Below are 21,962 nucleotides of genomic sequence, written 5' to 3'. Positions count from 1 at the left end.
TGAGAACAGGGTTTCTCTGTAGCTTTGGAGCCTGTCCTGGAACTAGCTCTTGTAGACCAGGCTGATCTCGAACTCCCAAAGATCTGCCTGCCTCTGCCTCCCGAGTGCTGGGATTAAAGGCGTGCGCCACCACCGCCCAGCAGCTAGCACATTCTCAGTCAATTATAATGCCATATACTAAATTAAGACAGATCTGATTAATCCTACATAGTTGGGAAAGAATCAGGAGTAAATCAAATAAAATAACATATGGAAAGTTCCAGAATCAAGCCAATGTATAACAGAATTCTATGCAAACTTTCTTAGTGGGATCACTTAGCTTTTACTGATGACTTGGGCTGGTTTATATGCAGAATCAAACCTCAAATTTTGAATGCATTCATTCAGTCTAGCCTAAACTAGGCGTCCTTATCTCACATGAATTCTACAGGCTTTTCAACCTTTCAAAGGAAACCAGAAGCTTAGGGGCAGCACTCATACGGAGGAGTTGTAACACATCCAAACTTGACCTGACATCTACCCATTTTCATATTAGTTCATTACAACCACGGTGATAATATATAAGCAATTTATTGCAAAAGCCCTCATATGTGAGTATTTCTACTTAAAAGTTTCTGTGAGTTTGGTTAAAGTAATGTGCATGATATCCCAAGATACCATAAAGCAAGATGTTCAGGGCATGTGTCATACTTTTTACCCTTGTCTGAGACTTTAGGACTGCAACTGGAGCTTCTCCAAGGTGCCACGGCAGGCTTCCTGGACTGGCCAGTACATCTACCCTCGTGATGTGAGGGCTTGCCATGCTATCCACTCACACCTTTGCTGTAACTGACTTAGTGGTAATACTGCTAATGGAAACATTCTAAGCTGAGTATAATGAGTACTTAAGCATTAATGTTTTATGATCTTGACTTCATGCCTGTGAGTCTGGAAGGCAGGGCATTAACCAACTTACATTTTAATTTTTTGGCATTGATACCATTATATGCCAGGTGCCCAATAATGGATGCACACATTTCAAAACTATTTTAGTTTTCAAAACTACTTACTATTTTAGTCTTTAGTACTACAGATTCTGAAAACATATGTTCTTCCTCACAAAAATTCATAGAGTGCCTATTATTTCTGTCTTTTGTGTGCTTCTTAGAACAGAAGTCTGACATAAAAGATCATGTTACATCTGAATGTGTACTCACCTTGTCATCTGCCTTCTCCGATGCTGCAGTCACAGTCCCACCAGCAGCCACACCCCCACCAGCAGCAGAAGAAACACCTTGTGATTTTGTCTGAGAACAGTGACAGGACTAAGTAAGCACCTTTGACTTTGACCAAGAGCGTGAGTTTCAAATGCCACCAACACCTGACAGTTTGTTTTCAAGGAATCACTGTTGAAAAAATTTGCTAGCTTCTTTTGCATGTAGTGCAGTGCTGGGCACAACACAGGGGTGGGCTCGAGAGCCTTCAGTGTTCATTCAGGGTAAACAGATGTGAAAACACCATTGCCCCTGACCAATGAGCTCAGTGTGCTGTGGTTAACTGGAGCCCACAAATGAGCTGTGGTTGCCCCTGTCAGCTGTTCTCATCCAAACCCAGTTCTCCACATAGTCTGACTTCTAAGAGAAGCTACAGATTGGGATTTTACGTGAAATGTCCTGGTATCTTTTGCCAGTACCTAATTAAAAATAATTTTGAGCCTGTTAGAAATAATTTTCAACAATATTGTTAGCCAAACCAAAAACCCATGTTCTTGTATTTAACTCCTGAATCATATATTTATGAACTCTGATATCTGATATGAAATGCATTGTAAAGTAGGCCGGCCTAGTATTATCTTCCATAATGCTCTCAATGAGAAATGTCTCATAGATATTTCTTTTTCTAAGGGCAAAGTGCCTCTAACTCAGAATTGATTTCTGAGTTCATGTTTCATGAATTCATGTCTTCCTCATGCAAAATAAGCATGAGGACTTCTGTGTAAAGAAGCAGAGGGAGTTCTTTGCTCATGTTCTCCCTCCTTCTGCTCTTCATCTGGGCCTTGGGAGCTCAGTCTAGTGCTTCATTGTGGGTCTCTGTCTCTATCTCCATCCATCGCCAGATGAAGGTTTTATGGTGATATGCAAAATCAGTGTGGCTATGGGAGAAGGCCAGTTCAGGCACCCTCTCCTCTGCTGCCCAAGGACCTAGCTGAGGAAATCCCCTTAGACACCTGGGAACCCCTCTAGAGCCAAGTCTCTTGCCAACCCTAAAATGGCTCCCTTAATTAAGATATCTTCTTCCCTGCTCCCATATCCATCCTTCCTCCATTTCAACCATCTCATTCCCCGAAGCTCTCCCCAGTCCTCCCCTTCTCCCTTCTTTCTCTCCCCATCTCCCCTTCCCCCAGCTCACCCCCATCTCCGAGCTCCCAACTTTTGCCTGGCGATCTTGTCGACTTCCAATATCCAGGAAGATAAATATGTTTTTCTTTGGGTTCACCTTCCTATTTAGCTTCTCTAAATCACGAACTATAGGCTCAATGTCCTTTGTTTATGGCTAGAATCTACTTATGAGTGAGTACATACCATATTCCTCTTTTTGGGTCTGGGTTATCTCACTCAGTAAAGTATTTTCTATTTCCATCCATTTGCATGCAAAGTCAGGACCGTGAGACGGTGGGACTGATCTAATGGGAGGTCACCAAGGCCAGCTGGACTGGGACTGAACAATCATGTGATCAAATCGGACTCTCTGAATGTGGCTGACCATGAGGGCGGACTGAGAAGCCAATGATAATGACACCGGGTTTTGATTCTACTGCATGTACTGGCTTTTTGGGAGCCTATTCTGTTTGGATGCACATCTTCCTAGACCTGGATGGAGGGGGGAGGGCCTTGGACTTCCCACAGGGCAGGGCACCCTGACTTCTCTTAGGACTGGAGAGGGACAGGGAGGGGGAGTGGGGAGAGTTGGAGGGAAATGAGAGGATGGGAGGAGGTGGAAATTTTTAATAAATAAATAAATAAAGGAAACAGAGGGAGTCAGTCATTCTGTAATCCCAGATGCTTTGAAGGTTGAGGAGGAAAATTATTTGAGTCCATAGATTCAAGCATAGATTAAGTATCTCACACACACACACACACACACACACACACACACACACACACACAGTGAAGGGGGAAGGGAAGGGAGGAGAGAAGCAGACAGAATCATGGACACAGAAACACTCAGAGAGAAAGAGAGCGCAAATATGAACAAGTAAACGAGATTGCAGGGCACTTGCAATCGTTCGCTGACCCGTTTAGAGGGGACTAGGAAGCAGCCTTATCACAAAGTTTTCTGGTTTGGAGACAGAAAAGTCTGCTACCCTGCTGTCATGATGGTCACCATGTGCAGAATGAGAAGGTTGGACAGTGCATTTCTCTAAATCTATCTGTGTGCCTTTCTCAGCGCCTCCATAATTCCACATTCCAACAATTGCATCTTGCAAGACCAGGGCAACAACAGTTCTAAATCATTACAATACCAAGTGCATCCAGTTCAACCCCACAGATTCAGTCTGTGATATTAGATAGTTGATATGAGTGGTTACATATTTATCAAGCTCACCTTTGGTTCTGTTGATTTCTCTGACACCATCTTCTCATTTGATCTGGAAACTTCTTTTTCTTTATGAACATGTTTACTTCCTGTATCTGATGCATGCTTCGGAAAGTTTGGGGTCTGAAAGTACACAAATTATTAACATGATGGTGGTTTAAAACAGTTCAGATATTTTTCTTTATAGAAAAAGGTCTGTGCTTTTTGCAGTTTTGTACTTCACAAATATCAATTAGTGTGAGGTAAATGCCATTGTAATTTTGTTAAGGCAGGATTTCTATGTGTAGCCTTGGCTGTCCTGGAACTAGCTCTGTAGACCAGACTAGCCTCAAACTCACAAAAATCCGTGTGCACCACCACCATCATACTTCAGGTACAAAATCTGAAATACTGGAAATCTTCCCAAAACCTTCATTAAGAATCACTGAATATGCCAGGTGATGGTGGTACATGACTTTAATCCCAGCACTTGGGAAGCAGATGCTTGGAGATCTCTATGAGTTCAAGGCCAGCCTGGCCTATATAGCTAGTTCCATGACAGTCAAGGCTACACAGAAAAACCATATCTCGGAGAGAGTGGGGGAACACTGAGCATTGCTGTGGCCACATGATGGTTCTGGGTCGGCTGAGGAAACAAGCCTGTTTCACAACAGAAACTGATATACACGGTTAAGTCCTAGCAAACAGCACTTATCTTTCTTATGAGCCACAGATGGCTGTTAATTTCAAATAAGTAAAAGCTAAATGTGTTAGAATATACTAATATACTAATTTCATAATTATAATTATAAGGTGGCCCACAAACACAATTCAGGCTAACCCACTCTGTCCTCAGGAAAAACTCCAGGCATATACTTTGGTCATCAACAACCTGCCAACAGTCTCCATTAGTTACAATCACCAGCAAATGAAAACTGGGTCTTTAAGATGGCTCCAAAGACACACATTCCTCTAACCTCTGAGCTGCTTTGCACATCCCCTAAGATTGATCAGTAGTTGTCAGGCAACCTACAATGGCATCAAAAGATTAAGGTGAGCACTAAGTTTGCTGAGCTGAGTTTGCTGTGCTGTCTGCCACCCATTCATCTTGAAAAGTCTCTGGCAATAGGAGATGAAATATAGGCACATCCCCTAAGGGCCAATTCTTTTGACATTTGGTAGAAAAACCACAAATATTGAAATATGAAACAGAAGACAATTTTCACCTACTTGCTAAATTCTTCCCTCTAGAATCCCCTATGCAAAGGCTGAAGGCAGGGTCCACTGATAGGCCTTTTACAGCATCAGATTAGCCTTCCTTTTCACCCCATGGCCCTACCTATATCTGTGCTTCCAATATTTCACTCAGTTCTCTGCCCTAAAGAAAACCTTAGGGTCTTATCTACGTATTTGCTTAGATAGTCGACAGAAAGAAGTACAGCAGTGCACTGAGGAGAAAGATGTGCTGCTGCTGGTGCTCTGGAATCCACATCACTGTGAAGATTGGACAGCCAAGCATCAGGGAAGCAACAATAGCTGTTCGCAGGACAAAGACGCTGAGTGACTCATGACATCTCCACCATCCCAGAGAAGACTGTCTCCAAAGATCTAGGGACAGGTTCAGCACACTGTTCCTAGTGTTTCAAGGTTACCTATGTCCTTTTAAAATCATTAGTGTGTGCATGCATGTGAGTGTACATGTGTGTGCATGAATATGTGCCTGTGTATGTTATATGTGTATGCATGTGTGTGCACAAGTGAGTGAATGTGTGTAAGTATGTGTATAGGTGCATGCACGTACATGAGTATTTGTGTATGTGTGAGTGTGTATATTTGTGGGTGCATATGTATGCTTGCACAAGCATGTGCCATGGTGGAGTAATAGAAGTTAAAAGGCAACTTTCAGGAATTGGTTTTCTCCTTCAGCTGTCGGTTCTGGGGGCTGACCTCGGGTTGTCAAGCTTACAGAGCAAGCACCTTTACTTCCCAGGCTATTTCCTCTGCTTGACCTTTCCTCCTACATTGCTTTCTTTAAAAAAAATATTGATTCAAATCTAGATTTGAATAAAACAACTTGTGAAATACTTTTGTCTATAAATACTATATATCTTTTTAGCAATGCATAAAATTAATGTGGTAAATATTTTTTCCATTTATTTATTTATTGATTGATTGATTGATTTATTTATTAAAGATTTCTGTCTCTTCCCCACCTCTGCCTCCCCTTTCCCCCCCACCCTAATCAAGTCCCCCCCCTCGTCAGCCCAAAGAGCAATGTGGTAAATATTTTATATGTATTCTATGGATTTATATAAATTAGCTGACAAGTTCCTTTACCCATATAGGAAACAACTCACTCATTATTATTAAAAAAGGGTCAGAATAATTCACTCACAGACTTAAAGTATTTACCTTACTTGATTGTGACTTCTCAGACTCTGTTTTCACAGCCTAAATTTAGAAAAAAAATAAAATAAATGGAAAGAGAAGTTAAAAAATGCAATGGAGATAGTTTACTAAGATGGTAATAGAGTTTCCTCAACTATGTGTGATTTTGGTATTATTATTAATATAAAATTTACGACTTAAGTTGCTTACACACTTCAGATATTACTAGTCATATGGCAATTAACCCTTTACTTCTTACTCAAGAATACATAGAGAGTTTTACTAATAACACTGTAGTAAACACAGAAGCCACATAAAATGTAAGTCTTCCTTCTTCAAATCCAAAGGCTCTGTACTTCCAAGTTACAAATGTAATTTTTTATCATTGAAATACTAGCCATGGATTGGGTTCAAAGTATGAAAGAAAAGGGTGGTGGACAGAGCAGAGCAGTTATTTTTAGTACGGCATGTGCTAGGTGGGTAAGCCTAAAAGAAGGCCATGCTGGAGCCTTAGAGAGGACAGTGTATGCTGAGAGGCTGAAGTGACTAGTACACAGAGCTGCCAGGCACAGTGAATCACATCACCTGTTTCCTGTGCCTTTTCTTGTCATGTGAATGTGGTCCTTCCATCTGTTTGGAGACTGGAATGGCCTAATACAAGAGTGATTTCATTTTTATCTGACAATCTACATAAAGGGCTAAAATGGTTATATCAAGATTTATTCTTCTAGCCTAACACATCTCCTACATGAATAAATATCTAATTCTACTTGGATTTAGGCACACAAACACCAAGCAACCAAGTAAGTCTTTAAGCTTGTATTTATATTTTTTCATGAGGATTTTCATTTACAAAATTAATTTTTAAGGTTAAATCTTTGTGTAAAAACTCTTATAATCTTTTTTATATCTGTATTTCCCATATTTGTCTATGACAAAAAGTCCCATGTCATTATCAGCTTTTTGAAATTCTGTCTGTAGTTTTAAAAATAATTTTGTAAATTATGTGTTATATTCCTGAATATAAAATTTATTCTAAAGTTCTAAACATGCTTCCAAAGTGCTTTCTAGTACAATGTTTTACAGACTTTTCACTAGCTAAAGCTGAACTCTCCAAATAAACAAAGAGCAAAAACCTCCATAAATGCGTACAATCAACATTGATGGAGGCAAGACAGAAATCAGCTCAGAACTTGATACATGTTTCTAAATGTTCCAAGGTGATGACCACAAATCAGTCTTAATGCCATCTATTAATGTTTTCCCTCTTGGACATTTGAAGTTGTCCACAAAGCTTCAACTTAATTTTATAATTTGAAGACACTAAGTCAAATATTCTTTTAATTTATCATCTCTGGTGCTGTATTGGTTAAGGTACAGTCATCTTCACAAAATGCCTCCCAGTTACACCCGTATTCCTACTGTTTGGAATAACAACAACAACAACAAAAAATCAAAGTTCACTATCAAATGTTTCTAAAGAAATTTGGGGTCCTTTCACACTGTGTCTTTGCTGATAAATTTTTATTTGTGTTCCTTTGTTTGTGAATCCTCTTTTAGTTTACACAAATGCAATTTATTAAATCATTTACAAAGGAAATAAGCCAGCTAGCATTACCACAATTTAGATTTATCAATAACTTCAAATTCACAATTTGGTAATCAAGATAGTAGTTGGGAAAACTTTAAACTACAACTAACATTCTGTATTCAGACCTAAGAAGCTCTTTAATATAATATAAATTTAAATCAACAATCGCAAAAATTGTATTTGGTAGTAATGGTACAAAACTTAATCCTAATGGGAGAAATAATGCACGAGGGGCTGTCTATCAGCACCGTGGCACCAGGGCTTTCCCTAAGTGCAATTACCAGCTCAATTGTAATGTGTCATGACCCTCAGAGACAACATTATTATTATACCTCTTTCCAGCAAATAATTAAAGATCTCAAATTCCAGGAAATTCTCAAGAAGAGTGTATGATAGAGCTGTAGTTGTGTATGCAGTGACAAGGCTGCATGGTGGCTACTGGTCAACTGTAGTGCTCACAGTGGGCACTAGCTTTGAGACAGGCATTGTTCACTGTTTGTTTTATTATGCAATTGTATGAAATAGGTGTTATATCATTTTTATTCACACTGTACAGATAAGGAAACTGAAGCAAAGAAGGGCTGTCCAGTACCACAGCTGGTAAAGAAATAGCATTCTCAGAGATGTAGTCTGGATCCAGTGTCCATGATGCATATATTCTCAGGAATTGCATCATGACTACAATCAATGGTATGAAAACCAATCTAACATTCCAGGGACAAAAATACAGAACACATAGTGTGTGCTAGACCCTTCTTTATACATAGTCTTTCCTATTTGAAAAGTGTAAATAGGATAAGGTTCTGTAGTTGCTACTTCAATGAATTAGCATCTTTTCACTAAAAGCTCAAAGTATTTGCGGATGTGAACCTTTGAAGCTCAAGGTCCTGACATCTCCAAGAGGAGGCTATGACAGTCGTCACTGTGTAATCACGAGAAACAGAAGAAGCAATGAAGATACAATGACTGAGAGCTGTGTGACTGAAACACTCCAAGGAACAACAACAGAGGCCAAAAATGGTCTAAATCAGACAACGGTAAGGCTTGATCACATGTGTCTCATTCTTTGTCCCTTCTCTTCCATCTCCCATATTTCTTCCTCCTTCAAAGGTTTTGTTTGTTTGTTTTGACTGCCAGGAATTCTCATGATAAATGATTTGTGATATCCAAGGATTGTTGATACTTGCTCTGGAAACCACTGCACGGAAATAAACACTGGCCCTCAGGTAAAACGCAGGATCATCCTTGGGCAACAGCTTCATGAACCAAAGACATAGAAACAGTCCAAATATCTGTCTATCCTAACCTTTGATATCAAATCCAATGGGGTTTTACTTTGCATTTTGGTTTGTATGTATCCCGTCTTTAGTCTTTCAAAGTTAAAATAGGTTGGGACAGCTAGAGACATCCCTCAAAGATATTGTATTTAGTTATTTGCACACATTAAGTCTCAAGGTCTTGTGTTCAATTCCCAGTACTACAAATCTATATATGTATATTTGTACATATGATTTTAAAAATAATTTAACAAAAGGCAACTAATTAGTTACTAATAGATAATATACTTAATATTATAACATAATTAAGAAATTAGTATGAAGGTAAAACTTCAAATAAGTCAAGGAAATATAAAATTTAAGTTAACCTTTATAAAACTTAGGCAAAAGGACACTCCCAGATATTTTCACTGTTCTAACTCAAGATAAGGCAAGAGGATCCCTGGTAGTAACCTATGCTGCCACTTCCCCTGGAACAGGAAACTGCTGAGACAGCACAGTGACAGGGGACACAGAGAGCATACATAAGCTGAAAACTGTAGATAAAGCAATTTGATAATAATGGAGCTGGGAGTTCTTAAAACAACCAAATAATGGAATACACAAAAGATTGAGAACATTTTACAAATGTCTCTTCTTTTTTATTTCTACCCTGAAACAGTTCTAAGAAACAGCTTGAGTAATCGCAGCTTCGGTCGTCTGTCAGAACTGGGGTCACCCTGTGTAGCAATGACACCTCTTTGATTGTTTGGAAATTCTGAGGGATACATATGCAAATAAATACCCAACAGGGCTCTAAGGAGTTTGTCATAGAGACAGTCCTCTTCTCTATCAGGCACAAGACCAGAACGCATCTCAAACATCCATACCCTTTCTTTTTGCTTCTGTGGTCACTTAGTTCACTTAGTATAAGTTTGTTCAATTCTAAAATGTCTACCAAAAATATTACTACTGTTACCAGGAAGCTAGACTCCCTATTTCCTCAGTTCCAGAGGAATGTATTCAGAGAGATTATCTCTTTTCTTTTCAAAACTGTAATCAAGGGGGGAATTCCAGCAGTGACACTTTTGAATACTCTGAAACAAGAGACACCTCTTAGACAGAAATTCTCTTAGAGGAGAATTTTGCACAAGCTTCCAACTCAGGAAGAAGATGCTGACTTCCATAATGTGAGCATCCTAAGATAAGGAACCCATCTGTCAACAAGCTTATTGCTCATGATAATCTTAAGTGGCATTCACTCAGGTTGCCCTTCAAAGGTTCTTTACCTTAGCTTCTGTGGTACTCATACTGGGAAACTTGCTGGTTGCAGCCGAGGAAGCAGGCACCTAGAAAGGAAACAAAGTCAGACTTGCCATGACCCCGCTGTACTGGGTGGTTTTGTGTGTCAACTTGACACAAGCTAGAGTCATCAAAGGAAGGAACCTCAGCTGAGGATCCTGAGATCAAGCTGCAAGGCATTTTCTCATCTAGTGATCAATGGGGGATTGCCCATTCTGGGTGGTGCCATCCTTGGGCTGCTAGTCCTGGATTCTATAAGAAGGTAGGCTGAGCAAGCCATGGGAAGGAAGCAAGTAAGCATCTCCCCTCTGTGACCTCTGCATCAGTTCCTGCTTCCATATCCTGCCGTTTGAGTTCCTGTCCTGACTTCCTTCAGTGATCAGTGATGAACAGCAATGCTGAAGCTAAGGTTAATAAACAAACCATTACCTCCCCAACTTGCTTTTGGTATTGATGTTACATCACAGCAAGAAAACCCTACCTAAGACACCCACTTAAAATCATCCTCAACTTTTCTTCTCCACACTTCCCTTAACTTTCCACCTTGATTTCACTTAGCTCGTAGTACACGTTCACAAATCCCAATAGGTATTGCCGGCCAACGTCTGTGACCAGATCAAAAGGGCTCAGAGTCTGTAATGCGCTACATAATATTAACTTAAAGATTCTGATCTTTAGTTTCCACGCACAACTTTTCTTCAATAGATAACAATTACTTTACAAGTTTATATACATAACTGTTCGGTAATCTTTGTTATACCTGTTAATATTATTTTTAAAAAGAACATGAACTTTGGCACTTGTTAGAGCTCTTTTTAAACCCTGTTTAAATCCTAGCTAGCGCTGTTATTTACTAGCATTGTGACTTTAAGCCTTAGTTTTTCATATACGTAAAGTGGGTTTTAATGTCTATTTTGCAAGTTTTATAAGTACTTGCAATAATTATGGAAAATTTTTGCCACATTATAAATGTTAACAAAATTACTAGCCCTTTATTTCTAATAGGGACATAGTTTGAGTGTGAAAGAAGCTCCATGTGTGTTTAAATACTTGGTCTCCAACTAGTGCTTTTTTTGAGAGAACTTTTAGAAATAGAGCCTAGTTGGAGAAAGTGGGCCATTAGGATGGCATGGTTAGGGGATGAACTGTATCCATGAAACTATGAGCTAAAATAAACCATGCTTTCTTTATAAAATTCTTTCAGGTATTATATCACAGCTACCAGTAACTATCATCCATTCATCTATCTATCTATCTATCTATCTATCTATCTATCTATCTATCTATCTATCTATCTATCATCTATCTATCTATCTATCTCTACATTAAAAATAGAAGAAACAAATATATAACATGAATAACAATTGTCCTTGTAATGCTATATAAGAAAAAAAAGATGGGAGACAGGGGTATAGAAAGAATATTGCTGTGTCATATTGGCTCCTCCTTGGAGCATAAGACTTAATAAATAGCCCTCTTTTGGAATGCATGGGGGAGGTGGAGTCCTGCAAGAAAATCACCCCAGCAGTGGGTGGCTCCTGAGCATGTCAATGCATGCATGGTATTGAGTACTGTTCCATTACTTAGCTTGTAACATCATGATAGTATTAAAAATAGGCATTTATCATTGAAGTTCACTTAAATCTCTTCACATTTGAATTCATAGAATTTGCAGCTCAAGGATTCCATCTGGAACAAGCTGCCTAACCAAGCCATTGTTAGTAAATAGTTGTGACTGTCATGAAGCTGGGAAAACTCTATAATGTGGGCCTCTACTCTGTCTCTAATGCCTAGCCCTGAGCCACTTTGGAAGCTATGAAACAGCAGCAAAAACCTGTTACTGCTCTTCTCCCACTCATACTCCCATTAAAGGGGATGATAGGATGACTCTGTTACTACCTGATGACCATGACCAAAATCACTTACCCCTAGACCTCAACTAATACTATAGTCAAACTATGGTGACTTACAGATAGAAGACCACAGTTTTAGCACACTGACTTTTCAAACAAAGCCATATGAACTTACTTATTTCTAAGCATTCTTAGGCAGCAATCAGGTGTGCCTCCCAACAGCATGCACACACACACACACACACTGTAATAACCTTTCACATTCTCTTTGGGATAAAAAACTAGAACATATACAAAGATAGATTTTTCAAAATAGTTAAATTAGTAGAGAAAATTTTTTTATTGAGATTAAAATTTGTTGGGGAATAAAGTGCTCATATGAGATAATTCTACCTTCACAGTGTGATGGTAGAAATGTACAAATCTCTACTCAAATTCAGTAAGTTCACAATTGTGCAATCATTTTTCTCACCCAAGTCAAACCAGTAGCGGAAACAAATTCTGTAAATAAACATCCCTTTTGTGGTGAAAATCTTTATGCAAAAATTAAATTTTAAAAGAGTTTTATCACTTATTTTATTTGTCTGAGTATTTACCTACATGTCAGTATATGTATTATGTGTATGTCTGGTGTCCAGTGGGCAGTCAGAAAAGAATATCATGTTCCCTGGAAACTAGAATTATAGATGTTATGAATCACCAAAGGTGTGTTTAAAAGTGAACCAGGATACTCTGCAAGAGTCCCTGATGCGGGATTCCCCTCTGTCAGCTGTGAATCCCTTAATAAAGGACTGCTTTGGACCTATAGCAGGGCAGAACTTAGCTAGGCAGGGAAAACTAAACTGAATGTTGGGAGAAGGAAGGCACAGTTTAAAGAGAAGCCATGGAGCTGCCTATGAAGACAGACACGCTGAAACTTTGCTGGTCAGCCATGACCTCATGGTGATGCACAAATTAATGGAGATGGGTTAAATTAAGATGTAAGAGTTAGCCAATAAGAAGCTAGAGCTAATGGGCCAAGCAGTGTTTTAAATAATACAGTTTTTGTGTGATTATTTTGGGAGTCTACAGCTAGGATATGAATAAGCAGTCTTCTTCCTACAATAAGTATCAAGTACTGTTATCCATAGAACAATCTTTCCAGCCCATCTTAAACATATAAATTTATTAAAATGTTTATAAGATCATATATCTCCAGATTATTCTTGCCCGACTACTATTCCATTAAATAATCCCTGAAAGTGTGCCTCATGTCCAATAAAGCAGACATTGAATGGCCCACCAAGAATAATAAAACCTCTCCATATAGCACCTATAAATAAGCATGGTCATAATGAACTTTAGCCTAAGGCCAGTTGGCTCCAGCTATCCTCAGCATGGAGATTTCTATGGAAGCTCTACATTAAGACATGTTAAATTTTCTAAAACTGAACTATGGATGCTGATTCTTGGCAACCGGGGGCAAGGGAAATGACCCTACCCCATTACTGACCCAAACAACTCTGGGTTATTGTGTCTTGTTCACCTCTTATATTAGAAGTGAAGGTAAAGAATGTTTAATGTTTATTATCTCATGTAAAGGACTGAATATGCCTTCATTTTGTACCACCCGAATTGCCAAACATGAATGTAAATATTAATTTTGAATAAAAAGTTATGAAAAGTTAACTCATAGATCTTTAACAAGTATGAACCGCAATGACCTTGTTAAAGACTAACATATAGACTTTAAACAGATGAGAAAATGGAATCTCATGTCCAGAGTTTATCACAGTTTACTGGCTCCTTCAGTTTATGTGGAACACAGTATGTACCTTGGTTAAGTTCTGGGGATACTGTGGTGAGATCAACAGATATGCCTTTGTGAAAGGTAGAGCCTATCCAGGCTGACAAGAGTTAAACAATCACATTACAAGTCAGAGTCTCATGAAAACCCAACTATGGAACCATAACAAAGGACAGCTGAGACAGTTGATTCTGAAGGTATGACAGAGGGCAAGGAGGGAACCACAAAGACAAAGGCCAGTGTCATGGTTTGAATAGTTATGGCCCCTATAGACTCATGAGTTTAAATGTTTTGCCCATAGGGAGTGGCACTATTAGGAGGTATGGCCTTGCCGGAATGGGTGTGACCTTGTTGGAGGAAGTGTGCCACTTATATGCTCAAGCTACTCCCAGTACACAGTCGTTTCTGCTGCCTATGGATCAAGTTGTCGAACTCTCAGGTCCTTCTCCAGCATCATATTTGCCTGCATGCCACTGCGATAATGGACTGAACCTCTGAACTGTAAGCCAGCAAATTAAATGTTTTCCTATATAAGAGTTGCTGTAGTCTAGATACTTCTTCACCACAATAGAAACTCAAACTAAGATGCTGGGAGATGATCCATAAATAAGGCATGCATAATTGTGTATGCCAGAACCAACGTGAAGTTCATCTGTGTCTATGTACTGTAATGCCTAGAACTCATTAGTCCTAGAAATGTCAAGGGGCTGCCAGTTTTTAAGTATTCCCATACACTGAAATGCTCCAGGGAACTAGCACTGCAGGTCAGACCAGAGTGCAGTTGAAACAACACTTGCCCTTTCAAATATCCAAGAAAATTTCTTAGTACCCAGAGTAGTACTGATTCTATAATGTGAGATACGGCAGAGTCAGACTAACAAGCATCAGAGAAATGACCTGATAAAAGTAATTCACCATCCTCCCATTTAAGAGCCATTGTTTAAAAAGCACTGCCCCAGGAGTTGAGACTACACAATTAGACATAACCATGGCCTCGAGGAGTTAAGTCCAGTGAAGTAAAAGGTTACCCAGCAGGCACTCAAACTCAAGCTTGTTATGAGGCTGCCTGAGAAGAGAGGACCATTTGTTTTTGTTGTTGTTGTTTATTTTTTTTAGATTTTTATGACAGTGTTTTAATCATTCATTTTAATTGGAATATTAAAAAAATTAGTCAACATTTCAAATATAGAATGTATTAAAATAAATCTATTAANCGAACTGGATAAAAGATACAGTTCAAATACTTAGATAAAATTTAGTTTTTAGAGTAATCAAGGATTAATGTTTTATATTTTACATGTTTTGTTATATATGCTTAGAAATTATACAAAGAATAATAAAAGACAATATTTAAACAAAATATGTCAAGAAACCTCATCACATTGTTATTATTCACGGAAAATCTAATATTGTCAATTTAAAAAAATGAGAATTCTTAATTTTCTAAAACAGAACTCTAGACTTTATTTGTGGAACAGAGTAAAGATGTGGAGCATAAACACTAAATGCTGATATATAACAATTAGTAGTTTTCTACTTAGGTGTATGTGAAGATATTTTTAAAAGTTTTATTAGAGATTGGGTTTCTCAGGAAACTGGGAGTCAGGACCCACTCTTGGAAATATACCCAAGAGATGCCCAATTATACTATAAAAGCATTTGTTTAACTATGTTCATAGCAGCACTATTTGTAATAGCCAGAACCTGGAAACAACCTAGGTGCCCCTCAAAAAAAGAATGGATAAAGAAGGTGTGGCACATATACACTTTAGAGTTCTACGCAGTGGTAAAAAACAATGACATCTTGAATTTTGCATGCAAATGGATGAAAATAGAAAACACTATTCTGAGTGAGGTAACCCAAACCCAAAAAGATAAATATGGTATGTACTCACGCATAAGTGGATTCTAGCCATAAATAAAGGACATTGATCCTATAATTCATGATTCTAGAGAAGTTAAATAAGAAGGTGAACCCAAAGGATATAGTTATCCTACTGGATATTGGAAGTGGACAAGATTGCCGGGCAGGGGCTGGGAGCACGGGGTGGGGGTGGGGTGGGGATAAAGGGAGATGGGAAGAGAGAAGGGAGAAGGGGAGGATGAGGAGAGCTTGAGGGAATCGGATGGTTGGGATGGAGGAGGAGTGGATATGGGAGCAGGGAAGTAGATATCTTAATTAAGGGAGCCATTTTAGGGTTGGCAAGAAACTTGACTCTACAGGAGTTCCCAGGTGTCCAAGGAGATGTCCCCAGCTTATTCCTTGGGCAGCAGAGGAGAGGGTGCCTGAACTGGCCTTATCCTATAGCCACACTGATAAATATCTTGCATATCACCATAGAACCTTCATCTGATGATGGATGAAGATAGAGACAGAGATCCACATTGGAGCACTGGACTGAGCTCCCAAGGTCCATATGAAGAGCAGAAGGAGGGAGAACATGAGCAAGAAAGTCAGGACCGCGAGGGGTGCGCCCACCCACTGAGACGGTGGGACTGATCTAATGGGAGCTCACCAAGGCCAGTTGGACTGGAACTGATGGAGCATGTGATCAAACCGGACTCTCTGAATGTGGCTGAAGGTGGAGGCTGATGGAGAAGCCAAGGACAATGGTGCTGGGTTTTGATTCTACTGCATGGATAGGCTTTGTGGGAGCCTAGTCTGTTTTGATGCTCACCTTCCTGGACCTGGGGGGAACAGGGAGGACCTGGACTTCCCACAGGGTAGGGAACCCTGACTGCTCCTTGGACAGGAGAGGGAGGGGGAGAGGGGAGAGGAGGGAAGTGGGAGGAGGGGAGCAGGTGGAAATTTTCAATAAAATAAAATAAAATAAATAATAAAAAGAAAAGAAACGGTTTAGTAATATTTGCATTCATTCTACTTGAAAATATGGAAGATTTCTTATTTTGTTAAAAGAAGATGTTAGCTGAAAAGCAAGAGTTGTCTCATATTACTTGGAACATTTATAAAGCTTGGAAAACACATTAACAGTACTTGACAGGAACTTGTTAGTTCTGTATTTACTCTTGATTATGAGAGGAGCATTTGTAAAGGTTGAGTAGATTTTGGTTCTGAGAGCCCCCAAGGTTTCTGATAAATGGGAAAAGTCAGGGGATTAGGTCTTCTGATGAAGTGATAGACTTCTGTTATGATCCTTTACCCATTCTGTTATTGCTTATTCCAGTTAAAAGAAAAATTATTCCCTCAGTTCCCTACTCTCTGGTTGCAGAACAGAAACCCTAACTTAATGTTTGTCTGCCAGAGGCATTTGGCTTCTTTTCAGGCATGCTCATGTCTTTTGTGATTCTCACGGCCTCTGCTGGAGCTAGCTGGTCTCACTTCAATCTCTCCTCATCTTAACCTGCTGGTTCAGTTCAGAAACGACAGAATGGAGCATCAGATGTCCTAGATTTTATTCTCATAAATTAGACCTTACTTTTTTTCCCCAAGTAGCAATACCAGCCTTAACATTCCCCCTGCCTGTGGTCCTTCATATTCATGGACCTGCCTTTGTTAAAAGTTACTGAAAACATCAGGCCCTATCCTGTGTGCTTCTTTTCCACTGGCTGCTGTGACCTTGGGAATCTCAGGTTCTAATCTGCTTCCTTCTGGCAGCTTCTTCCACCTACTCTAAGCTCCTTACTACTCACTCATAATCCTATCAGTCACTACGACTTTTAAAATGTTGCTTTCTCAGAATATTGAATTCTTTATAGTTTTAAGTATCTTCCATTGTATGAGCAATTCACTTTATCTTATCAATAAGTCTGCTTTGCCACTAGACTACTTTAAAAAGAGGAAACTGAGAAAGACTCAGGTTAATATCCTTGCTTTGTAACTTATTCACCCCAATTATTGAACTCTTCGGGGTCTAAATTTCAACATCTGTAAAATGGGCATAACACCCATTGGCTTTGGCCTTGTAAGGAATTTATCTTACTTAGAATATCTTGTATTAGCAGTACTGGCTGTCAATCTCCCACCATTTCGTTTTTCTTTTTCATTTCACACACTCTTGGTCTAGTTGCCAATACCAACAGTTAGATTATACCAAGGCTCTTCTAATAGTTTCTGGGCTTTGTTCTCTCCCACTGGCACCCATATTTCAATTTATCTCTCAAATCCTTCTGATATATAGCTGCTTAACAAATGTTTCCAAAATGAATATGATATCTATTTCCACACTAATAATATAAATAATCTTCTATGTTGGATAGAGTGCAGTGCTCTCTGTCTTTTAAAAAAAATTCATTATTTGATCTGTTTAGTCAACTGAGTTATTCTCTTACTATGGCTCCCTACCCTATATTCCCTTCCACCAGGATGGAGTCCCTATCATCTCATCAAAACCTTAGCAAGTAGTCCTGTGCTCTAATTCATGGTGCAAAGGAGGAAACCCAGCCTCAGGACTGCTTGATGGGATTCATCTGACAGTTCAGTGAATGCACAAACTCAGGAAAGTTATTTCGCCACTCTATGCCTCAGTTTTTTCAGAGGCAAAATGAGAATAGCTATAATTTTTCCTTAGTTAAAGCATTCTGAAAACTGTTTTAAGGGTAAGCTAATATATATGAATGGAGGGCTGGTGAACAGCAACTGCTGTAAAGCATCACCTATTGTCAAAGCTTCAGCATCACGCTGCTCCCACCTCTGACCTCTTCACCATGCCGTCAGCCCAGTCCCTAGGAAACCTTTCACTATTGTTTAAGATATGATCCATAAATTTTGTACTTCTCACTTGAAGTTGTAATCATATATTCTGGAGGCATAACCCAGTTCGTAAGGGTCATGATTTATCAGTGAAGCTATAGGCCTATAAAGAAATAAGGTATCCCATTCTCTCCAGTGCCTGTGTGCTGCGTATATTGCAGCAAAAAGGAGCTCAAAAAATCACCGGTTGAGTGAAATCTTGATTCCATTTTTAACTTTCAAATAGTAAACTATAGTTTTAATACCTGTTCTTTTTTATTTTTTTATTTTTTATTTTTTATTTTATTTTATTTTTTTTTTTGCCTAGAAACAATTGTATGTCACAAGAGTTAAGTTTCAGTCTCGGTGGCTTCTTTATGCCCTTACAGGATGTTAATTAACCCTAACATATCCTGACTGCAGGACTAGGTGCTCTATGGGGTTATTATAAGATCCATTTATATAACCTAAGGAAAAGGGCAATTGGAACAAAATACAAAACTAATACTAACCATTGTCTAAATTTAATAAAGGCTGACAAATCAACACTGATTTTTTAACTTCTAAAATTAGCACTACTTGATGTATAAGAGAGATGGAAATTCATTTCTGATTCACACACTAGGTTCTTGTTTAATAACACACTTAAAATAATGTAAAAGAAATGAAGGGTGTAACCACAAGATCTCTGAAATAAAGAAGAATATGCACCCCACAAGGCAGCAGCCAGACCTATCCCAGGTGCTCCGTACCCTGCCAGTTTCCAAAGCTGACTATACAGAAGTGGGTCAATGTGTATTTGTATGAATTTTGCACAATAATAAACACAAATTATTAGAATACAGTCCAAATGGAGCACCATGTGAACTTTACTGCATGAACACCAGAAAATTCACATAGAGAATAGAAGAGAAAAATGGTAAAGATAAGACATTCTGTGAATATTTCGCCATTTACACGACTACATTCACTAATTAGTTGTTGAGCATCTTAGAAAAAGGAGATCTAGACAGTCAAGCCCTGAACCTCTTTTTTTTTTTTTTACAGGACAATTGTAAGAAACAATAAGTAAATGGCTTATTCCCTAGCAAGTGCCTTCCTAGAGAAAGCTACACTCTCTACAAATAGCAATACTGCACCCAGTGAATACAAGTTTAGATGTTTCCTTCTTAATAGTGGGTTATTCACTTCAGAAAGTGAATATACAGACATTCTGATTTCTTTACTGTGTGTAATGCTGTCATATCATAGCATATATTTGTGGACCTTTAACTATTAAATAAACTGTGCTTTTAATAAGAACTGCAATTTCTTGTGAGGGTCATCTTAAATGAACATAGAGGTTACAAAAAATGCCAAGAGTAAAAGACTTCTAAACATGAAATTACCAAAGAATAATTCAAATTCAATAAGAATAATTGTGAGCTCTAGAATATTAAGATTAAGGTTTGGGGACATTCTTCAAGCTGTGAGGCGTTAATAGCTCCAGAAAGATCCACTGAGGATCTTTGGCAGGATCCTCCTGAGTGGATGTTGGTGCAGCTCTGCCTTAGTTTCAGGCTTTCTTGGACTTGAAGATGTCATCTTGCAGCTTCCTGCTTCTGTTTCCATGCCTGTCACTTGCTGCCATGCTACCAAGCCATAATGGACTCCTATTGCACTGGAACTGTAAGCACAAACAGACTTTCTTCCTTTACAAAGAAGAATTGTGAAGTGCCCATCCATGTCACATGATGGGACTTTACTGTGGCCTTGATTCTGAACATACAACACAGCCAAAGTGCACTGTGCACGAGATCACATCATTAAATGCCAATATATTCTTCCAGAAGAACCTCAGCTGAGATTGTCGGCTACCATTATGAATTACAGAGATTTTACTGTATATATGATTCCTGATTTTAAAAACCCATAATGATTTAACTGAGGAAAACAAAGCCTTTCAACATTTCCTTCTTATCATTCCTTAACAAGTAAGTATGAAATTAGTTTGAATTGTGTTATAATAATATGTTTGGTTTTGAAAAACCGCTCTTTGAATTGTTGACTTGGGTTTCACAAAAATACAATTAAGTGAATTTTTGCTTTGGATTAGGAGAGTGTTTTCAATAATTTTTAAAAATAGTCCTAAACATCCTTCTGCTAGTTTGTACTATGTATTTATGGAAATAGCATTCTCAGCTCTGAAAATTATAAAATCAAAACATTGACCAACTCCAGACTATACCACTTACTGGCTTGTTCCTCATTGCTTGTTCATTCTGTTTTCTTATAGAACCCAGGACTACCAGCCAGGGATGGCATCATCGACAATGAGCTCGGCCCTCTCCCATTAATAACTAACTTTAAAAATGCCCCATACGTTTGCCTATCTTATGGGGGCATTTTCTCAGCTGAGGTTCCTGCCTTTCAAATGACGTTAGTTTGCATCAAGTTGACACAAAACTAACCACCAGATCTTCTAATTCCAATCAGTAGGCATAAACATTTATTTAAAAACAAACAGACAACATTAATATAATGGGCACAACAATAAAAGTATAAGATTGATTTCCAATGCTTATTTGAATTCAGATACAAATTCTGCTTAGTTATGCACATAACCTAAAGTGTAGGACTTTGTAAGATCATTCACTAGCCATAATCAGAATCAAATCAAATCTTGCTACCTCTCTGGGACTCTGGAATTTTATTTATAAATATGACTTTATATATTTGCATAGATAATATTGTATTAGAATTAGATATATTAAAGTGTCTTAATATACTTTATGAATATACAAATACTGAGAATAAATGAAAGTTATATGAATCATTTATAGTAGTAATTCTACTACTACAACTAGTAGTTGTTGGAGATCTCCCTGAACACACTGGAAGATGATCAGCTCACGGTGATATTAGAAACAGACTCAATACTAGGTTCCCAGTATATCAAGATGAAAGGAATCTTGGCTGCAGGCTTTTCACAGAGTTATTGGCATAAAGGTGGGAAATACAAGTTTAGGTATGTTTTGTGGTCAATTTTTGTTGAATTTTAAGAAGAGAAAGTGGGAAGTACTCTACAACACATGGGCACAGGAGATCACTTCCTATGTATAACCCCAGTTGCACAGACATTAAGGGCATCATTGAATAAATGGGACCTCCTGAGACTGAGAAGCTTCTGTAAAGCAAAGGACACTGTCACTAAGACAAAAAGGCAACTCACTGACTGGGAGATCTTCACCAACCCCACAACTGACAAAGGTCTGATATCCAAAATATATAAAGAACTCAAGAAACTAGACCATAAAAGGCTAATCAACCCAATTACAAAATGGGGCACTGAGCTGAACAGAGAATTCTCAACAGAAGAAGTCCAAATGGCCAAAAGACACTTAAGATCATGCTCAACTTCCTTAGCGATCAGGGAAATGCAAATCAAGACAACTTTAAGATACCATCTTACACACCTGTCAGAATGGCTAAAATCAAAAACACCAATGATAGCCTTTGCTGGAGAGGTTGTGGAGAAAGGGGTACACTCATCCATTGCTGG

General features: G+C 38.6%; 1 protein-coding gene across 8 annotated transcripts in view; it reads right to left on the bottom strand.

Moving 5' to 3' along the window:
* The window catches only part of Cast (calpastatin), a 99,071-nt gene that overhangs the window by 39,171 nt on the left and 37,938 nt on the right, over positions 1 to 21,962 (bottom strand). For 6 of the 8 annotated variants that reach the window (XM_050122158.1, XM_050122156.1, XM_050122153.1 and 3 more), the window contains 5 exons: positions 10,080 to 10,139; positions 6,529 to 6,594; positions 5,968 to 6,006; positions 3,586 to 3,699; positions 1,197 to 1,286 (listed from right to left, as the gene is read on the bottom strand). In XM_050122158.1, the coding sequence (XP_049978115.1) occupies positions 1,197 to 1,286; positions 3,586 to 3,699; positions 5,968 to 6,006; positions 6,529 to 6,594; positions 10,080 to 10,139 (369 nt within the window). The remainder of the gene's footprint in view (positions 1 to 1,196; positions 1,287 to 3,585; positions 3,700 to 5,967; positions 6,007 to 6,528; positions 6,595 to 10,079; positions 10,140 to 21,962) is intronic. The other 2 variants (XM_050122159.1, XM_050122161.1) reach the window with 1 other exon arrangement.

This window comes from Alexandromys fortis, unplaced genomic scaffold, assembly GCF_014885135.2.
Source record: "Alexandromys fortis isolate MF-2015 unplaced genomic scaffold, M_Fortis_MF-2015_v1.1 scaffold_163, whole genome shotgun sequence".
Classification (NCBI taxonomy): domain Eukaryota; kingdom Metazoa; phylum Chordata; class Mammalia; order Rodentia; family Cricetidae; genus Alexandromys; species Alexandromys fortis.
This window is presented reverse-complemented; position numbering and strand designations above follow the sequence as displayed.